At 33.4% G+C, this 18,817-nt stretch overlaps 1 protein-coding gene across 1 annotated transcript in view; it reads right to left on the reverse strand.

The window, feature by feature from the left end:
* Positions 1-2,033: 2,033 nt before the first annotated feature.
* LOC123667749 overlaps positions 2,034-18,817 on the reverse strand; it is a 40,700-nt gene continuing 23,916 nt past the window's right edge. The window contains exons 6-21 of the mRNA XM_045601588.1: positions 13,805-14,154; positions 12,613-12,984; positions 11,023-11,161; positions 9,951-10,102; positions 9,129-9,267; positions 8,524-8,699; positions 7,843-7,978; positions 6,927-7,091; positions 6,293-6,378; positions 5,441-5,947; positions 5,038-5,154; positions 4,622-4,688; positions 4,171-4,271; positions 3,874-4,023; positions 3,464-3,599; positions 2,034-3,121 (exon numbers count right to left, since the gene is read on the reverse strand). Of these exons, the coding sequence (XP_045457544.1) occupies positions 2,053-3,121; positions 3,464-3,599; positions 3,874-4,023; positions 4,171-4,271; positions 4,622-4,688; positions 5,038-5,154; positions 5,441-5,947; positions 6,293-6,378; positions 6,927-7,091; positions 7,843-7,978; positions 8,524-8,699; positions 9,129-9,267; positions 9,951-10,102; positions 11,023-11,161; positions 12,613-12,984; positions 13,805-14,154 (3,862 nt within the window). The 3' untranslated portion in view covers positions 2,034-2,052. The remainder of the gene's footprint in view (positions 3,122-3,463; positions 3,600-3,873; positions 4,024-4,170; positions 4,272-4,621; positions 4,689-5,037; positions 5,155-5,440; positions 5,948-6,292; positions 6,379-6,926; positions 7,092-7,842; positions 7,979-8,523; positions 8,700-9,128; positions 9,268-9,950; positions 10,103-11,022; positions 11,162-12,612; positions 12,985-13,804; positions 14,155-18,817) is intronic.

Below are 18,817 nucleotides of genomic sequence, written 5' to 3' on the forward strand. Positions count from 1 at the left end.
TCCATAGTTCACAATACTCATATAAATTTGAACCTAAATCTTACAAGTGACAAAAACGTTGCCAGGCTTCTAGCTGTGTCAAATAAAGAATCAGGTCACTGGTTACATACAGTGCCGTCAAAAAACCTTGGGACACTTTTATACAATGAAAGTTTTAGAAATGCTGTCGATATCCTGTTGGAGCTCCACTGTTCTTTAAACACAGATGTCCGTATATAAAGGAGATTGATTCTTTCGGACTACACGGCTTTTCCTGCAACAAGAGTTCAGGTAGGTTTTCCCGCCACGGTTCCTCTTATTATATTATAAAAAGAGCTTTTGGCACCATCGACGTTCTTGTTCTTATCGAGCCTACTGGAACTAGTCACGATGACGGCAAGAGACCTGATGGTTTGACGTTGGTTCCCTGGGAAAGGCGGCGGGTGATTTTGTGGGACGCGACCTGCATCGACACACTTACTCCGTCTCATGCCAGGTAAACAGCCTTAAGAGTGGGAACCACAGCGGAAAAAGCTAAAACGACTAAACGGCACAAAAACTCGTCACTAATTCCAAATTACATCTTTGTGCCGTTTGCAGTCGAAACGCTTGAATCTTGGAGTAGCAATGCTAAAAAAAGTTTAAAAGAGATAACTTCTTGTGTTATTGCCTCCACTGTCGACAAGAGGGCTGGTGCAGGGACATGCTGCCAGCGCCCAGCATTCTTGGCACCATTCCACGCGGGCATGATTTGTAACATAACCATTTGTAAGTAGTAGTTCTTAAGCTGTGAATTGTAAATAGGTATTTAACGTTATAGTAAATAAATATTATTTTATGACAGACATTTTTGCTTATCTTTTCAGAAGAAACAGGTCCTAATGATAAATATATACCCTTTATACAATGCAAAAAAGATTAGATCAGGTAACTCAAGTAAACATGAGGCGTTACATAAATAAAAGCCACTGTATGATATCAAAATAATATATTTATTTAATAAAAATTATATATAACTACATAATAATATGGTAACTTTTATTATCACAATATAAATGAAAAAAGAAATTACTGATGTACCCTCATACTTAAAAATGAAATAAAGTATCGTTATAAATTATATATCTACGATTTTATATAAAATAAAAATACATAATATGTTTATACCCCCTTATAAAATGATGTGTATAAACTATATGTTACCGATGTTAGTTAAAAGTACCCTCATGATGAGTATACAAAAAAAGAAAATGCCTTTACTAAGAAAATCAGAAGCTTCCAAAATTGACTGCTCATTGCATTTTTAAAATTTTAAATTTAATTAATTCACTTTTTAATAGTCTATAGTTTAGTCAGTTTTAAGACACTTTTCCTTTTTAAAAATATTAATAAAATTCCGTAACCAAGGTTTTAAACATGTAGGCGATAGAATACAATATTAGGTAAGACGTAATATTAATGTATTAATTACAGGTAAAATAAAAGCTAACACGCCCAACACTTTCAAACATTGCATATGTGTAGTGTATGTGAATAGATGAGTGTCTATCTATCTCTTTCATACGCATTTCATTATACGTGCGCAACAGAGATAAAGATTTTTTTCGGCGCTGTTATGGAACTCATCATGACATTTTTACAGATTGCATTAGTGTGTTAATGTGTTAGCTTTAGGTAGCCCATAACATAAAACATTCGACTTTAAAAATAGATTTACATAAATCATTCAAAAAAAAAAAAATTGTTATAATTATCTTAAGTTACTAGTACTTTTTTAAATTATATAAAAATATAACATCGTCAATTCAACCCAAAATTGATTTGTGGTCAAACTGACAATAAACGCTTAATTAAACTTTTTTTTTTGTATAAATGTATTTCGATAATGATCTAATTCTAAGTTTATTTTTATTATTGTTAATAATCGTGGCAGTACTTTAAAATGCGAATTATACTCGGTTTCAATTTAATTTTAGAATTTTACTACGATACTTTCAAAATCTGTGATAAAAAAGTACAAAAAAGTATTTTTTAAAATTAATTTTTTAGTCGTTTATGTAAAATATAGCTTTGTTAACTTTTGATATTATCCGTACCATTTTTATTCTTTTCTCTTTCCAACAATCTCTTTCTCACTTCTTCAGGGTTATATTTTTTTCTATACACCCTCCTTACCCTTCGAATTGGATTTGTATTACGTGTTCTTACGTTTTTCTTTTTAGTACTCCCATTTGGTAGAAGCGGAGCCCTATTCTCATCTAGACGTAGGTTTTTACCGCGTCGTGTTGCATTCGTATATAATTCTCTTTGATCTTTTATCGTTGCATCATAAAAAACCTTTCCATTTACAACAGCTTTCTTAACACTTTCTGTTGTACTCAAAACTCTAGGAGGTCTAACGAAAGTTGTTTCACTAACTTCTAGACTTTTATCGTTTAAAAGTTTATCTTTTTCTATATCCTCTTTACTAATTTTCTTAACAATACCTCTTCTCTCTGGTGTCGGGAAACGATTACCGAAATCGAAACTAATAAAGTCTTTATCTAGTGCAATGTTCTTTGATTCCAAATCTTTTTGAGACCTTTTTTCTATTATAAGCTTTCCGTTACGTCTAGAAGCAAGAATCCTTCCGATTGCTTCTATTTGTTTTTCCTCCGCTTCTAAAGTTTTCGTATCTGCAATTTTATCGCTTTTGACATCATCTATATCAAATATTTCAAGCGAACGAGTGAAATCGTGCAACTTACCATCTATGCCTTTTATATAATCGTCATCTTCTACCTTAGCTTTCTTAGGTTTTGTGTATAACTGTGTTTTATTAACAATTTCTTTATATTCTGTAACTGTTTCGTTTTCAATTTTTGTTTCATTGACTTCCGGTTTTATAGTTGTAGTAAAATCTAAATTAATCTCTAATATATCATCGTCATCGGTTATGTTGATACGTTTTTCACTCCTCGGTCTGTCATCTATAGTTCTACTTTCAAGATCATTGCTAACAGGTTTTTCTAAATCGATTCGTTTGAAGTCTTGTCGGTTGCGTGGTAAAGGTGTACTTTGTTTGTCAGTTTTTGTTTCGTTATATCTAAAGTATGTCATGTTCGGTGGCGGTCCTTTATGCAAATATGCTACTGGCCAGTATCTACAACATTTAAAAGAAAGGGATTTATAAAAATAGTAAGAAAAAATTCTTATCAGACAGAAAATTATTTTTGCTACAAAATATTAGATACTCTTATTATATACTGAGGCACTGTATCACTTTATTTGTTTGGTATAATCGCAATATTGATAAAATATATCGGAATCGACCACTATACGTGCTCTCCTAGATATGGTGGGCATACATACATAAATATATATATAAGGGCATACATACCACCAGACAAAGAAGAAAGAAATTTTGAAAAATCAAGTTTATTATCTCAATGGACTCGGTGATCTTTATAAAATATTATCATAATAAATGTTTCAAACATTTTACCTTGGTACTCCAAGTTCACCACCCAAATCTTCTTCATCACGAGCGTTGACAGGTACCCAGTAGCCTGAACTGGGACGTGCTGGTTTATGTTGGTATTTTATGTGCGGTCTGTCTTCTGTGGGTACGCGGGTGAAACCTTTGAAATGAATAGATGCAGATTTATTACAAAATATAAGTATAGATAGATAATGGACAAAATTAAAAAGTTATTAAAGAATCTAATTTCTTTCTTTTATAAAGCAAGCTACAGATAATAATTACACAACAGATAAACCAAACTACAGATAATAATTACACAACAGATAATAGATACTACTAAGCATCTTTGTTATATATTTAATGTTGTGCAGATTTTGTGGTTTAGCTGTAAGATTTTTTTATAATATAAACAATATTTTACTGTTTGTTACCTGGCAATGGATTTCCGTATTTATCATAATACGCTTGAGGCCCATTCTTGTATAAATCGTCCCAATATCTTCTATCGGCTTCTGGTAGATATGTGCCATGATGTCTATCTCTTTCTTGCGTGTTATAAATTGGTTTAGAAGATTGTCTGTCTCTGTCTGGCAATTGGTTGGTTGGTCTATCTGGACGAGGTTTTACTGCTTCTATAATATAATTTTAATTTTACAAAAGAGAAAAGTCATTAAATGATTCAAGATTAATGAAGAAATCTATATTTTTGTCAAGGTTATCTTACTTACCCCTATATCCTTGTGAGGGATGTGGTCCTTTATGTTGATGATAGGGATAATATTTCTCGCTACAAGGACGCCATTGATCTTGCGCTGGACCTACATAGCACCTGTAAGAAGAATTGTGTGTTGTAGTTAAATATTATTTTTTAGTAGCGGTTTAGTTAGGTTTTAATTTCATCTTCCATATTGTGTGGCCTAGTTGTACAATATAAAAATAGCGGTCTAGTGAGTGCCATAAACACTCCTAAACACCGGTGGTTTGCTTTTCGATTCCCGCTTGTGATGGTTATTTGTATCTGTGCAAATATTTGTTTCCTTGTTGGATGTCTGTTCTTGTGGGTCTCCTCACCGTGCCTCGGAAAGCACGTTGAGCCATCAGTCCCGGTTATTATTATAGACACCTGTTCAGTCCTATATAAAAATTAATTTTTGAATGTTTTATAACAATTATACTCACCATGGTTTTTTGAAACCTTCGCTGTATCCACATCTATGTGTTGGGGCACAACAGTAATCCCATGAACCTATTATTTAAAACGAATCGTTACATTTTGTAAGTCTTTAAATTTTTCTTAAGTTCTTTAAATATTAAACAATTCTATAATCTAAAAATATGTAAATGAAAATGAATCATAAAATTTGTTGCTAAACGCAAAACTCGCGCACAGCTGGAATAACTCTAAATGTATTTTTTAAAGTTTGGTCATAATTTGTGAAAGTTTTTTACGGGAATGTAAAATCAAAACATTATTTCAATCGTACATGATTGGCGATTAACAAGACTGTAAAAATAAAAACTGATATAATTGAATTAGTAGATTAAAAAGAGCTTAAAAGAAATGATAAGGAACTAATCAATGATAAGGAACTTACCAATTTCCCCAGCTTCCGGTTCGCAAGCCCAATGTCCTGCGATAACGTTCTGTTCACACGACGTTCCCTTCCTACATGGAAACCCTGACACCGTGTAGTGACGCCATGACAATGACACTGGTGGTAGGCATAGAAAAATAATAATTTTTTATTTTTCCAAAAAAAATGATTTAAGATGACTTATTTTTAGACATTGTAGTTACTTTTAATTTGCATAATTTATTAAAGGTAGAATATTTAAAACTGTGTCAGTTAAGTACTATTAACATTTTTTGTCAAATTAACGGTAATCCAGTAAAGTGTTTACCTAAATATTTACTTTTCTTCTAAATAATTATGCGTAAAAATAAAGGAATTTATTTTCAAATACCAATTTGTAAGTCCAAATAAAAGCTGAACTTACATGGCTCTTCAACTTCATTAACCGGTATATAAGGTTTCGTTGGTCTTGGCGGTCTAAATCCAAAATCTTGTCCTGATGCACCATACGGTGGCCTATAACCAGGATCAGATAGATAACCTGGCTTACGATCCGGTTTGGGAATAGGTCCATATGGTCTTAAGTAGCTTGGTTTTACACCAGGTTCTATAACATCGTAACTGGGTTTTATGGGTGGTCCACTGTATCCGATGGGTCCACTGGGTCCAGTTGGTCTACTTGGTCCACTGGATCCACTATGACCACTAGGAGGCCTTGGTATACTGGGTCCACTTGGTGGTCCACTAGGGCCAGAAATACCAGGACCACTTTCAGGCACATAACCCGGTTTGAAAGTATCATGTAAATAGGGTTTAGCTGGCCCGGATAGATCGAAACCTGGTTTGTAACCGGATCCAGTTGCTGGTACGTAAGGTTTCGGTGGATCAGAATAACTAGGACCGCTTGGACCGGAACTTGAAATGTAGGTTTCTGAAAAAAATTGATGAGTGATTTCTGTTAAAATATTTTATAATATCGTGTCATAAGCCGACTTAAAAAAAAAATTGGATGAGGTTCCAAATTCGACTGTATGTATTATATTTTTATGTAATGTATCATAACAATTTTCTGTGTATTTTGATGATTCCTTTTTTATTTCTAACCTGGTGTTGGTTATATCATGCGATTGCATTTAAATTTAATCAAGATGACGATTAGTTTTTTAGTTCATAAAAACATAATTGACTTTTATATTATTAATTATTGATGTTAACTCAAATCTATTTTTCTTTTCGATTCAAACAATCATATTGAGTGTTTTTAAATTAATGTTACCTGGTGGAGGTGGTGGTAGATCTGGTCCAGAAGCAGAAACAGGATACGATCCTTCTATAGGATGAGGTACTTCTAATGTTGGTACACTAAATTACAGAAGATAATATGATACGAAACCTTATTTTTAAAAGCAAAAGGTAATTCGCTTCAGCCTGTAATATCCCACTACTGGACATAGGCTTCTTTCCCCATATAGGAGAAGGATGAAAGCTTAAACCAATGTATCCCAAAGGTAATTATTCAAACTATAATAAACATATTTTATAATTTTCTAGAGGTTCCAAGACAGATAATAGACATTTAATTACTTTAATTTGAATGAATTAAAAAGACAATATACTTATCATTATGCAATAAATATTTAAAATCTTAAGGAGATCGTAACATATACACACCTATGAAGTAAATAAGACCTTCAAGACTTAGTGGCACATCATTTGAGATGGTTCTAAAGAATTTTTAGAAAGAATTTAGGAGAAATTCTACAGAAAAATTTAGTTCAAATCACCACCAAACTAACCAAACTGTCCAAAACTAAAATCTTGTGCACAAATTAGCTAAATTTATCGTGGTATCCAATTTCGGGAAAAGAACTAAATTCCTTTAATATATTATTATATCACAAAATACTTACTCATATTCCTCTTTCCCATGCACTTTCCTCCAACACTGTCCATTGAACAGATCGAAAGCGAACAGAAGATCGTCAGCTGAGTGTGTGTAGTCAACTCCTCTTTGGAGATCAAACATGCGAATCTCGGAAAGTAAGCAGTTCTCTGAATCTGGCGGTGAATGGGTGCTGGAAGGGATTTTGGGTTATAGTTTAACTATTACATTATATGGTCGCTGTAAATTATCTGAAACGTCAGATATCTAAAAAACTTAATAAACCACAATGAAATCCGTAAAACCTGATTCATTATAATGGGTGGAATTCGCGTAAACATTAAAAAACAATATTTAGTTTAGCTATTTTCATTTATTTGTCGAAGAGTGTATTGCTTTTGGGTATATTATCAATTACTTATTATTATTCATATTACTAGGTGAAATTTCGTTATAAATTGATATTGCTTCCATTAACTTTTGAAGTCATTGTTAGTTAGTTAACTATTTTTGATATTAAATAGTGCTGGATTGTTGGAAAGAGTTTTATTTAAAGCAAGATTAACAAAGTAAACAAAAGATACACCAAAGAAACAAAATCAGTAAAAGAGAAAATGAAAACACGTTCTTGACGATTTTTACAAAATAAATATAAAAATCTCAGTAAGAATATCTTTTAGGTGGGGCATAATTTTTATGCACATTTATTTAACAATAAAAACACAACTAACGCAAATTGATATGTGAACCTTTGTAGTTATGGCTATAAATAAAAAAGACACAAACTAATCATATTTTAAGAAAAGTTGAATTCATCACAATAACAAATTAAGATTTAAGATCTAATAAGCTTAAACGTGCTACAAATCTCCCACAGAGGCAATAGCTTACCCAATTATGTAAGAAATTCCTGTAAAAGACCCAAATTCATATTTTACACATACCTGTAAGAGAAACTAAGACATCTGAATGGAGCATCAGAGCAAGCTCTACCGCAAGCCCTCTCATCTTCAGCGTGGGCTGTTCCTTTGATAGCACTTGATAATAGCTTTGCTGATTTTTCATATTGTAGATAACATTCTAAAAGTATATTAACAACTTTATGCTATTACTTATGTTCTTTGATTCGATTTAGGTGTATATTTGAATGAAATGAGTCATTATCTAAAATATTAAGGGTATTTATTTTCGTCTGGATCATTTGGTTTTATTTTGACAATAAAATAAAAACCCTGATTCTCCTTGTATTTATGGTAACTGATTCAAACCATGTAAATCTCATACAGTCATGTTTCAAAAGATGATATAACATGAAATCTAACATGAAAATAAATACCAAAGTCATATGTATCGATTACGATTTTACTTTGTGACAATATTTTCTAAATAAGTAATGTCAGTAAACTAAAAAATTTGCTGAATCTAATATTAAGATACGATTCAATCATCCTCAGGTCTGACTCTATTAATGTATTGCTTCTATTTTTAATATCATTCAAAAATCTGCTTACTGTTGCTGGAATAGGCTTTAAAACATCACTCTACAATTCGCAGCAAAACACGAAGTTTGATTACGTATAATATCTGACGATTCAAGTTTTAAGTATTTTAAAGATGAAACTCACGTGGTTCGCGATTAACATCATCATATAGAGCAGGTTCACATCCTCGGCCGTAGTTACCTCTGGCATATAGCTCATGTTTACTAGGTCTCAAGCCGTGTCCTAGATCTAGGGAGGTAGGAGGCGAGGATGTTAGAAGACAGTTTTCAAGATCATCTCCTATTGTCGGTGGGTCGAATCTGCAAATCCAAAATATCTTTGTCATTATTGAATTTAGTTTCCTAATTATAAGAAACATTAAATGATGTTTGACTTTCATTAAAAAAAAAAAGTGTTTCCAATGAGATTTCTTTGAAAGTAAGCATCTAACTTGTAAAAGCGTTTAGATGGTGATAATATAAATTCAAATTTCTATAGTTTTAAGTTTGATATGAACAGAAATAACATATTGACATATACAAAAATTAAAATAATACCTAACAATCCAAAAAATTTACTGGAAAATAAATGAATGGAATTGACATTGATATTGACAAGAATAAAGAACAAGCAATTAAAACAAAAACATTGCAAGATAATTTACCTAAGAAAAAAAATTCACTAGAAATTAATAAAACTAAAGCAGAAATCAATCAAAAATGATAAAAATGATGATACTAATACAAAACCTGAAACTAAATCCTCTACAGAAGAAGTTGTGAGCTCTGATGCACTCGGCTTCGCAAGCTCCAAGACCAGTAACAGTTAGGGAAGCTCGAACAGCTTGATCAGTTACAGCCGAACCTGATCTTACATGCCAGAAGCATTCTACGGAAAACATTTAACTGTTAATTATTTTGTAGCATTATATAGAATTACCAATTGCTACGAACACTATATTGCATTTCAATAAATATTTGTTCCTTTTTTATGCGAATAGTGTGGCAAACAAGCTCACGGTCCATGTGACGGTGAGCTGTTACCGTAGCTTATAGACACCAGCAACATCAACAGCATCACAAACATGTTGCCATCCCTACCCCTGACTCTTTCTAAGAGCTTGGCTATTATACCCACTAAAGGAACACAATAATGCTTGACAGCAGTATTATTTAGCTATGATCTTCTGTAAAGTACTTTCTCAGGTAGGCTGTCATAGATTTTGAGCAGGGTATTTCCTCCTATGCTTTACGTCAAAAATAATTCTGATCTGAGCGTATAACCCCCTTGAGTCACTCCGCTGTGCTTCAGAGAGCACATAAACCCGTCAGTCGCGATTGTTATCATAGATATTTCATAGCGATCGTTACCACCATTAACTTACAATGGAGTGACGATACGGTCAGGCTAAAATCCTGCTCCCATAGGTAGTAGAGGGTTTAGGTCAGCAGTTGGACGTTTACAAGCATGTTTTTTTTTTTAATTTTCCTTTTTTGTTATTTTAATTCTCTATTTTTATGTTTCTGTTTGAAGTTTATAATTTAACAAAAAATTGGAATATTTCATCATACCACTCTCAACCCAAGGTTTCGTGCTGATAGTGAGACAGTCCTGATGTAAAGGCATAGCGTATACGTCTGAATCACTATCCGCTGACATTTCTAAGCCTCTGTACGGACGCTCGCTAAGGAAGCAATTGTCAGATCCTGGAGCACTGGAATACCTGAAAGAATATAGAAGAAAATATATAATATGTGTAAGAAATATTTGGTTCTTTGTACAGTTTTATAGTTATTAATTCGGATTTATTGATTATTTTTCCATTAAAACAGTTAAAGTAACGGTACGAATAAAATTTAAATCTGACGTGACCACGAATGAACCACGAAACGTAGGACTCTAAGATACGTAGCAGTAGATAGTTGTTAAAATGATTGAGATGATCTATTGGATGAAACATATTATGGATCTAATAGAGTAGTGGTAGAAAAGTTAAAATTTAAACTAGTATCGGTGAACTATTAAGTGGTATCCAAAAAATTGATCCATGCTTGCCGCTTTAAAGCAATGTCAGGAGAGTAAATCTAACAATCCATAGCGGAGCAAGAAAAGGAGGTCTCATACCTATTTAGGAAAACACCAACAATGATCCTCAGTAGAAGAAATCTTAAGCCAGAAGTGGAGCAAAAAAACAAACATTTAAAATGTTTGTTCATATAAAAAGGCTATTATTTACAATCGAGAAGCGATAACTATTGTCACTTATAAATAGCGTGATGAAATATAAAAAAAAACCTTATTTCATTAACTAACTTAAACTACGGTGTATAATAGTAGTCTGAAAACAATGTACTTTTTATGAAACTTTTTTAATAATTTAAAATTAAATGGATGTTCTAAATTTGAATGTATTTTTTATGTGTATCTTTTTACTGAGTATACATTTTGATGATTTTTTTTATTCGAAATCAGGTTTTTGTAATGTGGTCACAAGTAAATTTCAGCTTATTTTGACGAGTCATTTTTGAGTTATTCCGAATAATGTGTATTGTAGGTTGTATAATTGTCAACATACTTTATTAATTATCCAATTTTCTGAGGCATAAAATCATAAAGTTGATTTTAACTCCTCGAATAAATTACCTGAAGCTGTATGAGACACATTTAAACTCTCTCTCGTTAAAGCAAGCCGCTTCACACTCGACTACGTTGTGGGCATGTAGAGATCGTCGGATGGCTCCAGAACCTAGAGACATACCTGGACGGCGTCGGGACGAACAATCTAGAAGGAATTAGATATATATAAATACAAAATGAATCGCTAAATGTGTTACAGCAATAAATCCGAGAAAGAGCTTTACCAATTCCAGCCAATATTTTGTCTAAAGCTTTTTATACTATGTAGAAGGTTTTTACGGAATGAAAAATTATGAAAATTGTGCATAAAATTGGTAAATTTCAGAAAACGTTACGATTGTATAAACTACGCGTATAAAAGTTCACAAGACGGCACCATATTTGTCGAATCATGTTGTTATAATGCAATTTTATCAAGCTTACGATGTGTTGTAAGTATATGTTTATTTAAGCATCCTAATCATAATATTTACTTGTTACATTCTTTAAACTGTATTTTTATTCATCACTTCAGCCTTTCGCAGTCCACTGCTGGACATAGGCCTCCACAAGTTTGCGCCAAAAACGGCGAACTCATGTGTTTTGCCCATAGTCAACCACGCTGGGCAGGCGGGTTGGTGAATGACATTTTTATTACATGTATGTTATTCATTATTTAGTGGTGTGACACGAACGTTGTGGTTTTAACGCATGGTAAACTTGGAATGTGTGGAACATTTTTTTTAATATATGTACTTTTGTGAAACTTGAAAACGGTGTTATGAATAGTATTAAAACCGTGTCGTCCAAAATGTACTAAACTGATTCGAAAATTACATATACCCAATTAACTATGTACATTCCCTTCCGCTTTCAATAAGGCAATCTCCAATGCAATCTTATTTTAAGCAACGCCTTAAAAAGCATTATACGTCGCTCATTAAGTCATAACTGTCGTGATTTATAGTTTACTTTATATGTATATATTTATATAAGTGTATGTATATATGTAATATATATGTTTATGTATCTGTATTTTATATATTATATACTAAAATATTTACTTATTTATATATAAGTTTTTTATATTTATGTAAGTCTATCATATTATAGTTTATATCTACGTATGTCTGATAATGCCTCGTATTTTTAATATTAAACATGTAAACAATTTGTTTAACGTTATTTATTATTGATTTTTCCTCCTTAATATGTGCAAACTACCAACCACCCAAAGGTTATCTGGAAGAAATCGCTATTTAGCGATAAGATCGCCTTTGTACATCTTGTATTGTATCTTTCTTTATATGTGTCTATATTTCTATGTACATTAAGAATAAATAAATAAATACATTATTTCCATACAAATAATTAATGAAGTCTAACTTTTAGTGGCGAACCACGTGACATCATATCGTTGAAAACCACTAAACGTAAGTAACTAAAAAATTGAGTACAAAATGGAAATTCAACCTAAAACGGTCTGCTAATGAGTGAAAATATAGGAGTTTTACTATTTGTCAAATTTCTAATTTCCAACTTAAGTATAATGTACCAAACTTTTACTTCGTGTTAATTTTCTAAAACACGTCTAAGCACCGACGCTATAATTTGTACCTTTAGTGGTTGTTTCATCACTTCTGCCTTCGGGTTCGAAGTAAAATGATTTATCATGATCATAATGCGACTCTCTGTCCAGGTCTTTCCAGAAGCTTCCAGAACTATTCCACCTTCCTTTCTTCCAAGACCCGTATCCATAGCCATAGTCTTCGAAACTGCTGTCTTTTCTTAGGCTATAGTAGTCAAAGTCTTTTTCATCGTTATAGTGTCTCACTCCATGATACTGATTGTATTTCTTTACATCAGATAGCCTCCAATGGTTGACTGAGTTGTGGTAATCCTTTCTGTCTTTGTAATAGCTGTCATAGCCTCCGTAAGACCCTCCATATTGTCCATAATTATCCTGATCGTCATATGTTTTACTTAGACCTGTAAAAAAGAAATGTTATATGATAGAATGCTACGTTTTAATTATTAACGCAATAAACTAATTATTCGTTATTATTAAATATTATTTTCTTATTCATTTTTTTTTTCATCCAAACTACATTAAAATGAGATATTTCTCCAAAATGACCTCTTCAACTATATTATTTATTTTTAGAATATTTTTAATTGGTAAAAGGACATACAATTTAAATTTTATATTTATTTTAAATATATATACTTTTATACGTAATTATTAATTAATTTTAAAATGCGTAGCTACGTATTTGTCTGTTACTTTTTATCGAAATCGTAACTACTTAGAGCAATTCAAAAATATTTAAATTAACTTTACTTAAATGAAATTAACATAATTTTCGTTACGGTGACTCATCAAATAATATTATATCTTTATTTGCAAGTAATATTAATTTTCAACGATAAAACTTGCCGAGCAATGTCTTGTCAAGTGAATATTGCTTTATTTTTCAAGAAGGCGCAGCAATTGTTGTAATAATTATAACACGTATTTTAAGTTCAGTTTGCGATTTGTTGATAAACGTCTATCGAAATATGCCCAAGAATTTAACAATTAAAATGCTTATTTTAGACTGTACATATTCCGGCATATGAGTCATTCATTTTTATTTTAGTTCAGGAAAAATAAAAACAACACACAAGCTTAAACACAGTTTATTTAATATCATTTTTATGCTGTAACTAGCTGTGATTCTTAGCCTAATTCTACAAGGAAAAGAACAACAGCATTTCTGCAGAAATTTAAAAATCTTAATGAGACTAGAACTTCATACACATAACTTACCAATTTGATAGGGTACATAAAATTGGTCTTCGTAGTGCTTATTATAACTTTGCATTCTTTTCTCGTCATAGAACCTATTATAACTCTTATAGCCTTCTGCCCAGTCCATTCTATCTCTCCATTGATTCTGATGCCCTGATGGTATCTGAGCTGGCTTCGACGATAAATAACCAGAATGTAAAAGACTAGGTCCTCTTAGGGTTTCTGGGCAATATGGTTCTAGGCTATTCCTATCTAGTTCATAAAAGTCATAGTCTTTATCTTCCACGAAATCTTGGCGAAGATCGAAGGCCTCTATCGGTTTCGTCATCAGCTCGCATAAACCTTTGCCTCGGAAACTGGGGTCCAATCTGTTACAAGCGAAAAACATATTAAATAAAAATGAAACTCGTAAAAAGAAATGGTGGTACGACCACCTGGTCAGCTAGTTGTAAATAAGGTAACAATATGAAACAATATTTTCCCCAGTACTTAATTTGCCTTTTTTATATTTTGTTAAATAACTTATCGAGAACACTTCATCATCCTCGTGGAAAAAAAGGAAGAGAGACTAAAGTGACATTATCAGCTCTGTTGTGGGGTTGAAGGGTTGCGTGGTGGCGTCTCCTTTGCGCCAGTCACCTCCCGCGTAACCCACTCCCGCAAGTGGTAGAGAGATCCGCAGTAGCCAGTCGTAGCTGACGTTCCACAGGGTCGGTCCAAGCGTGGAACCCAGTGGAACACCACACCCAACGCGACTTCGATACAATCGAATGTCGCCACCCTCCCAGAGGATCTCTCTCTCGTAAAGGTACGCCTCCAACAGCTTCTGAAGATAAGGGGGCACTTTATGGTACTTTAGTGCCTCCGAAATCGTCTCCATGGGAATGATGTTCAATGCGTTTGCCACGTCCAGCGTGATGGCCAGAAGTACGTCACCACTGGCCACTGCCTCCGCGGAGAGATACCTCGGGACGTTCAGGGCGTCCAAGGTGGAACGGCCCACCCTGAATCCGAATTGCGCGTCCGACAAACCTTACCTCGGCTCGTTGAAGTGCCGGACGAGACGGTCTGCGAGAATATTCTCAAGTAACTTGGCTGTCTCGTCCAGCACCACAATTAGCCTGTATGCAGAGGGAGAATCAGGAGGGCGACCCTCCTTGCGTATCAGGCACAATTAGTACGTCTTCTAGGGATTCAGAAACTGTCCGGTAGTGAGGCACTTGTCGAAAAGTCTCCGAAGCTTTCCTTTCAGATGCTCCAAAACACCATCCGACCCTTGTGCCGTCCTTTTGGCCATGAGACGATTCAGGGCCGTTTTCATCTCCCCCTCCGAAATAAGAGGACGGACGGACGAGTCGGTCTCACTTAAAGAGGACGATGATATCATTGGCGGGGGAACGTGGCCTGGTGATGACACTCATTCGTGCTTGAAGTACCCTAGCCTCGGGACTTGGCATTGAAATTACCGAGTACGATCACAGGTTTCAGTGACTGCCGACGTACCGCAACTCTGACAGTGTCAAGAAACGTCCTAATCGCTCTTAGTTAAAGGTGATTTGGAGTTGGAACGGCAGCTGTTCACTTTTAAATCTCCTCATATAACATTTTATCATTGTATTATTATCTATAAATATCTCAATTTATCATTAGAAAAGTAGTAATATCTTTATAATTTTTCCTTATTGGAGGTGCTGTTTCCGAGATAATCTAATATAGACTACTTCGATCGAGCTGAGAACAAGATAGCTAAACTTCAGATACAAATAGAATTGCTTTGAGGATGTCTTTATTAATTACTGTAATAAGTTCGTCTTAATTCAACTGTTAGTAAATGTTTTACTTTTACTACATGGAAAGAGGCATATTATGTACAAAAGTGGGATTTTATAGGCTAACTCAACCAAAATTTTTACTGATAATGTGTCTTATTTAAAAAAAAAAACATATATATTGTATTGACTGATGTAGTTAGTTTACATGCCTTGTCTATTGTAGCTATTTAAAAAAAATTCATTTAAGATTTGATTTTGCGTTTAATGAGTTTGACACACGTGTTCTTTCCATTGCGCATTCAGTTCTTATCGAGATACATGAATTGTATCAAAATTGAGTTTGAAGTGAAACGTTTTCATAGAGGTAGAGCAGGACACATCTTGCTCAAAATTTGGAGCAGCCCAACTCGGAAAGTGCCTCAACCTTACGAAAGATCACAGTTAAAAAATACTGTTCTTAAACAGTGTTAAGTATGTTCCTGTAAGAAAGTTAGTCAGAGCTCCTGGGGAGGGTAGAGACTAGGATCAGCAACGAGCTTGCAATGCTCCTGATGTTGAGTTATCCACAGGCTAAGATATCCACTCACCATCAGGAGGATCGTACACTTTTTTGCTGTCCTGATAATATACAAAGAAAAATGAAATATTTCTAGACCATTTCTTTTCGGCTAAAATGTTAATATGTTTACACGCACATCACCACATTCAACATCACCGCACATTCATACATGAACAATTTTGGTTACTACTGGATAATTAATTGCATATGTAATTAATCAATGCCTATTGTTTTAATAATTATAAAAATTCTTTGCGTACACGAATACCACATACTTAAAACACAATAATTTTTATCTGCATATCTATTCATTTACACTGACCTTGAGTTTGGTCCAATTATGGCGTATACACCTATTCGGGTCACCATTGCGTTTCATGGGAGATGTATGTTTATGTAAATTATTATTTTTATTGTTCAGGGTCGGATTCACTGATAACTATTACTCTTTACTATTATTATTTATTATTATTGTGGAGTGTTTAATTTAGATATTATTATATTTTTTCATTAAGTCGGTGTTTTGTTCTTTCATTGCCATAAAAAGTGGAATTGAAATAAAAGAAACATAACTTTGTTAAAATGTTACAGTGTAGCGACTTCTGATGGTCATTAATAAATAAATAAATAAACTCACGAACAAAAACTTAAGTTCTATTCAGTTTGTTTTGGGCAATAAGTGTTTTAAGGATAAATATGTCAGTATATTCTGTTATTAACCTATTTTTATGACATAAATACAAACATTTCACAAATAAAGCACTCATGTTCAAATTTATAACACTTCAGTCAGAGATAAATTCGAACTTTTTAAACTTAAAAATAAGGTTTCTTTAAAAATATTAGTTAAAAGAGGCATTTTAATGTCTATGTCAAGTAGTGTCAATAGTAGATTCATCATCATCATCATATCAGCATATTGCAATCCCCTGCTGGACATAGGCCTCCACAAGTTCGCTCCAAAAATGGTGCAAACTCATGTGTGTTGCCCATAGTCACCACGCTGGGCAGGCGGGTTGGTGACCGTAGGGCTGGCTTTGTCGCACCGAAGACGCTGCAGACTAGTAGATTAGTCTAGTATAATTATTGATTTTTTAATATGTAAGCTGATTAGTGCGACCTAAACAATTAATTAACGTTTACACACTATTGAATTAGCTATTATTAATCTAAATTGATTAGTACACATTACACACCGGAAGTCCATTACCTCAACGTATTGTTTTAACTACAGACACATTCACATAATTTTCTTATTAATTATTACTTATTATCAATTATCAAATCATGTAATAAAAATACAATAAGTAATTATAAATTCAAAACGTTCCCATCGTATCTTCCGCTTGATTCCGTCCCTGTGCTAATGCAAGGTGATCGTACAATGCAGATGGTTTGTGCTGATTAAACCGAGGCCGATATGAATTGAAGGGTTTATCTGGCAGTTATAGATATATTTACATGTACTCTCTTGTTTGATGATTAAACACTTGTTATGTTTTGTTTTAGTAAATAAAAACTACAGTTTTGACTAGTTATTGGGAGCAGTTTTACCTACGTAACTTACAATATCTAAAAACAATTCAATATAAAATTTATCCCATGTTTTATTGTAGATCTCAGAGAGAAATATTCTGTTCATTTTTTTTATATTTTTAAATTTATAGTCTTAGTAATAGATAGAACTACCATGACGAAAAAAATTACATAACATAAATAATATGTAAAAAAAATCACACAAAATGGCACACTTAAATTTATCATTTATAAGGAAGCAAAAGGCATACTTCGTTTACACAGATTAAAAATAATAAAGAAATTGACAACAACTAAAACTCTGGCTAGTTACGAAAGCGTTTCATGTCTTCTAACTTAGTGGACTTTAAAAATTCTATGTGACATTGGCGAAATCATCAGTGCTCATTTTGCACTAAAGGAAGCCATTAACCCTGAAGAAGAAGAAGAGATTTAAAAAGTTTCTTTTTATAAAGTTAGTTTAGCTGCTACATTAACGACTTACTTTTTGTGTTATTCTCCAATTGTATTATGTCATGAAAACTTTGTAAGTTGCTATAACGGCTTTTAAAAATGTATATAGTTAAATCCCCTTATGGACCTAAATAAAAAGAGACTAATGATTATTGTCAATTTAATGAATAGATCTATCTCAAGTATATTTTGAATAATTTTCTGCCCTCATAAAAGAAAATTGATAAAGTAGCGGTTGGCGGTTTCGTAACCAACACCCAAAAATTATAAAAAATATTAATTCCTTTTCTATCCTAAGCTGCACTGCAATTACTTTTTTAAGTTTTAAATAATATATCCCTTAAGATGTTACAGCGTTGACGCCGCGTTGGCCCAATGGTCACAGCCATAGATTGTACCTGTTGCGCTGGCGGTTGCGGGTTCGATCCCCGCACATGACAAACATATGTATTGGCTATACATGTGTTTGCCGTGGTCTGGGTGTTTGTGCAGTCCTTGTGGATCTCCCCACCGTGCCTCGGAGAGCACGTTAAGCCGTCTGTCCTGGTTGTTATCATGTACATCTGATAGCGATGGTTACTCATAGTAGGGAATATATCCGCCAACCCGCATTGGGGCAGCGTGATGGATTAAGCTCTGATCCTTCTCCTACGTGGGGAAAGAGGCCTATGCCCAGTAGTGAGATATTACAGGCTGAAGCGAGGCGAAGCG

Source organism: Melitaea cinxia, chromosome 29 (assembly GCF_905220565.1).
Source record: "Melitaea cinxia chromosome 29, ilMelCinx1.1, whole genome shotgun sequence".
Lineage (NCBI taxonomy): Eukaryota > Metazoa > Arthropoda > Insecta > Lepidoptera > Nymphalidae > Melitaea > Melitaea cinxia.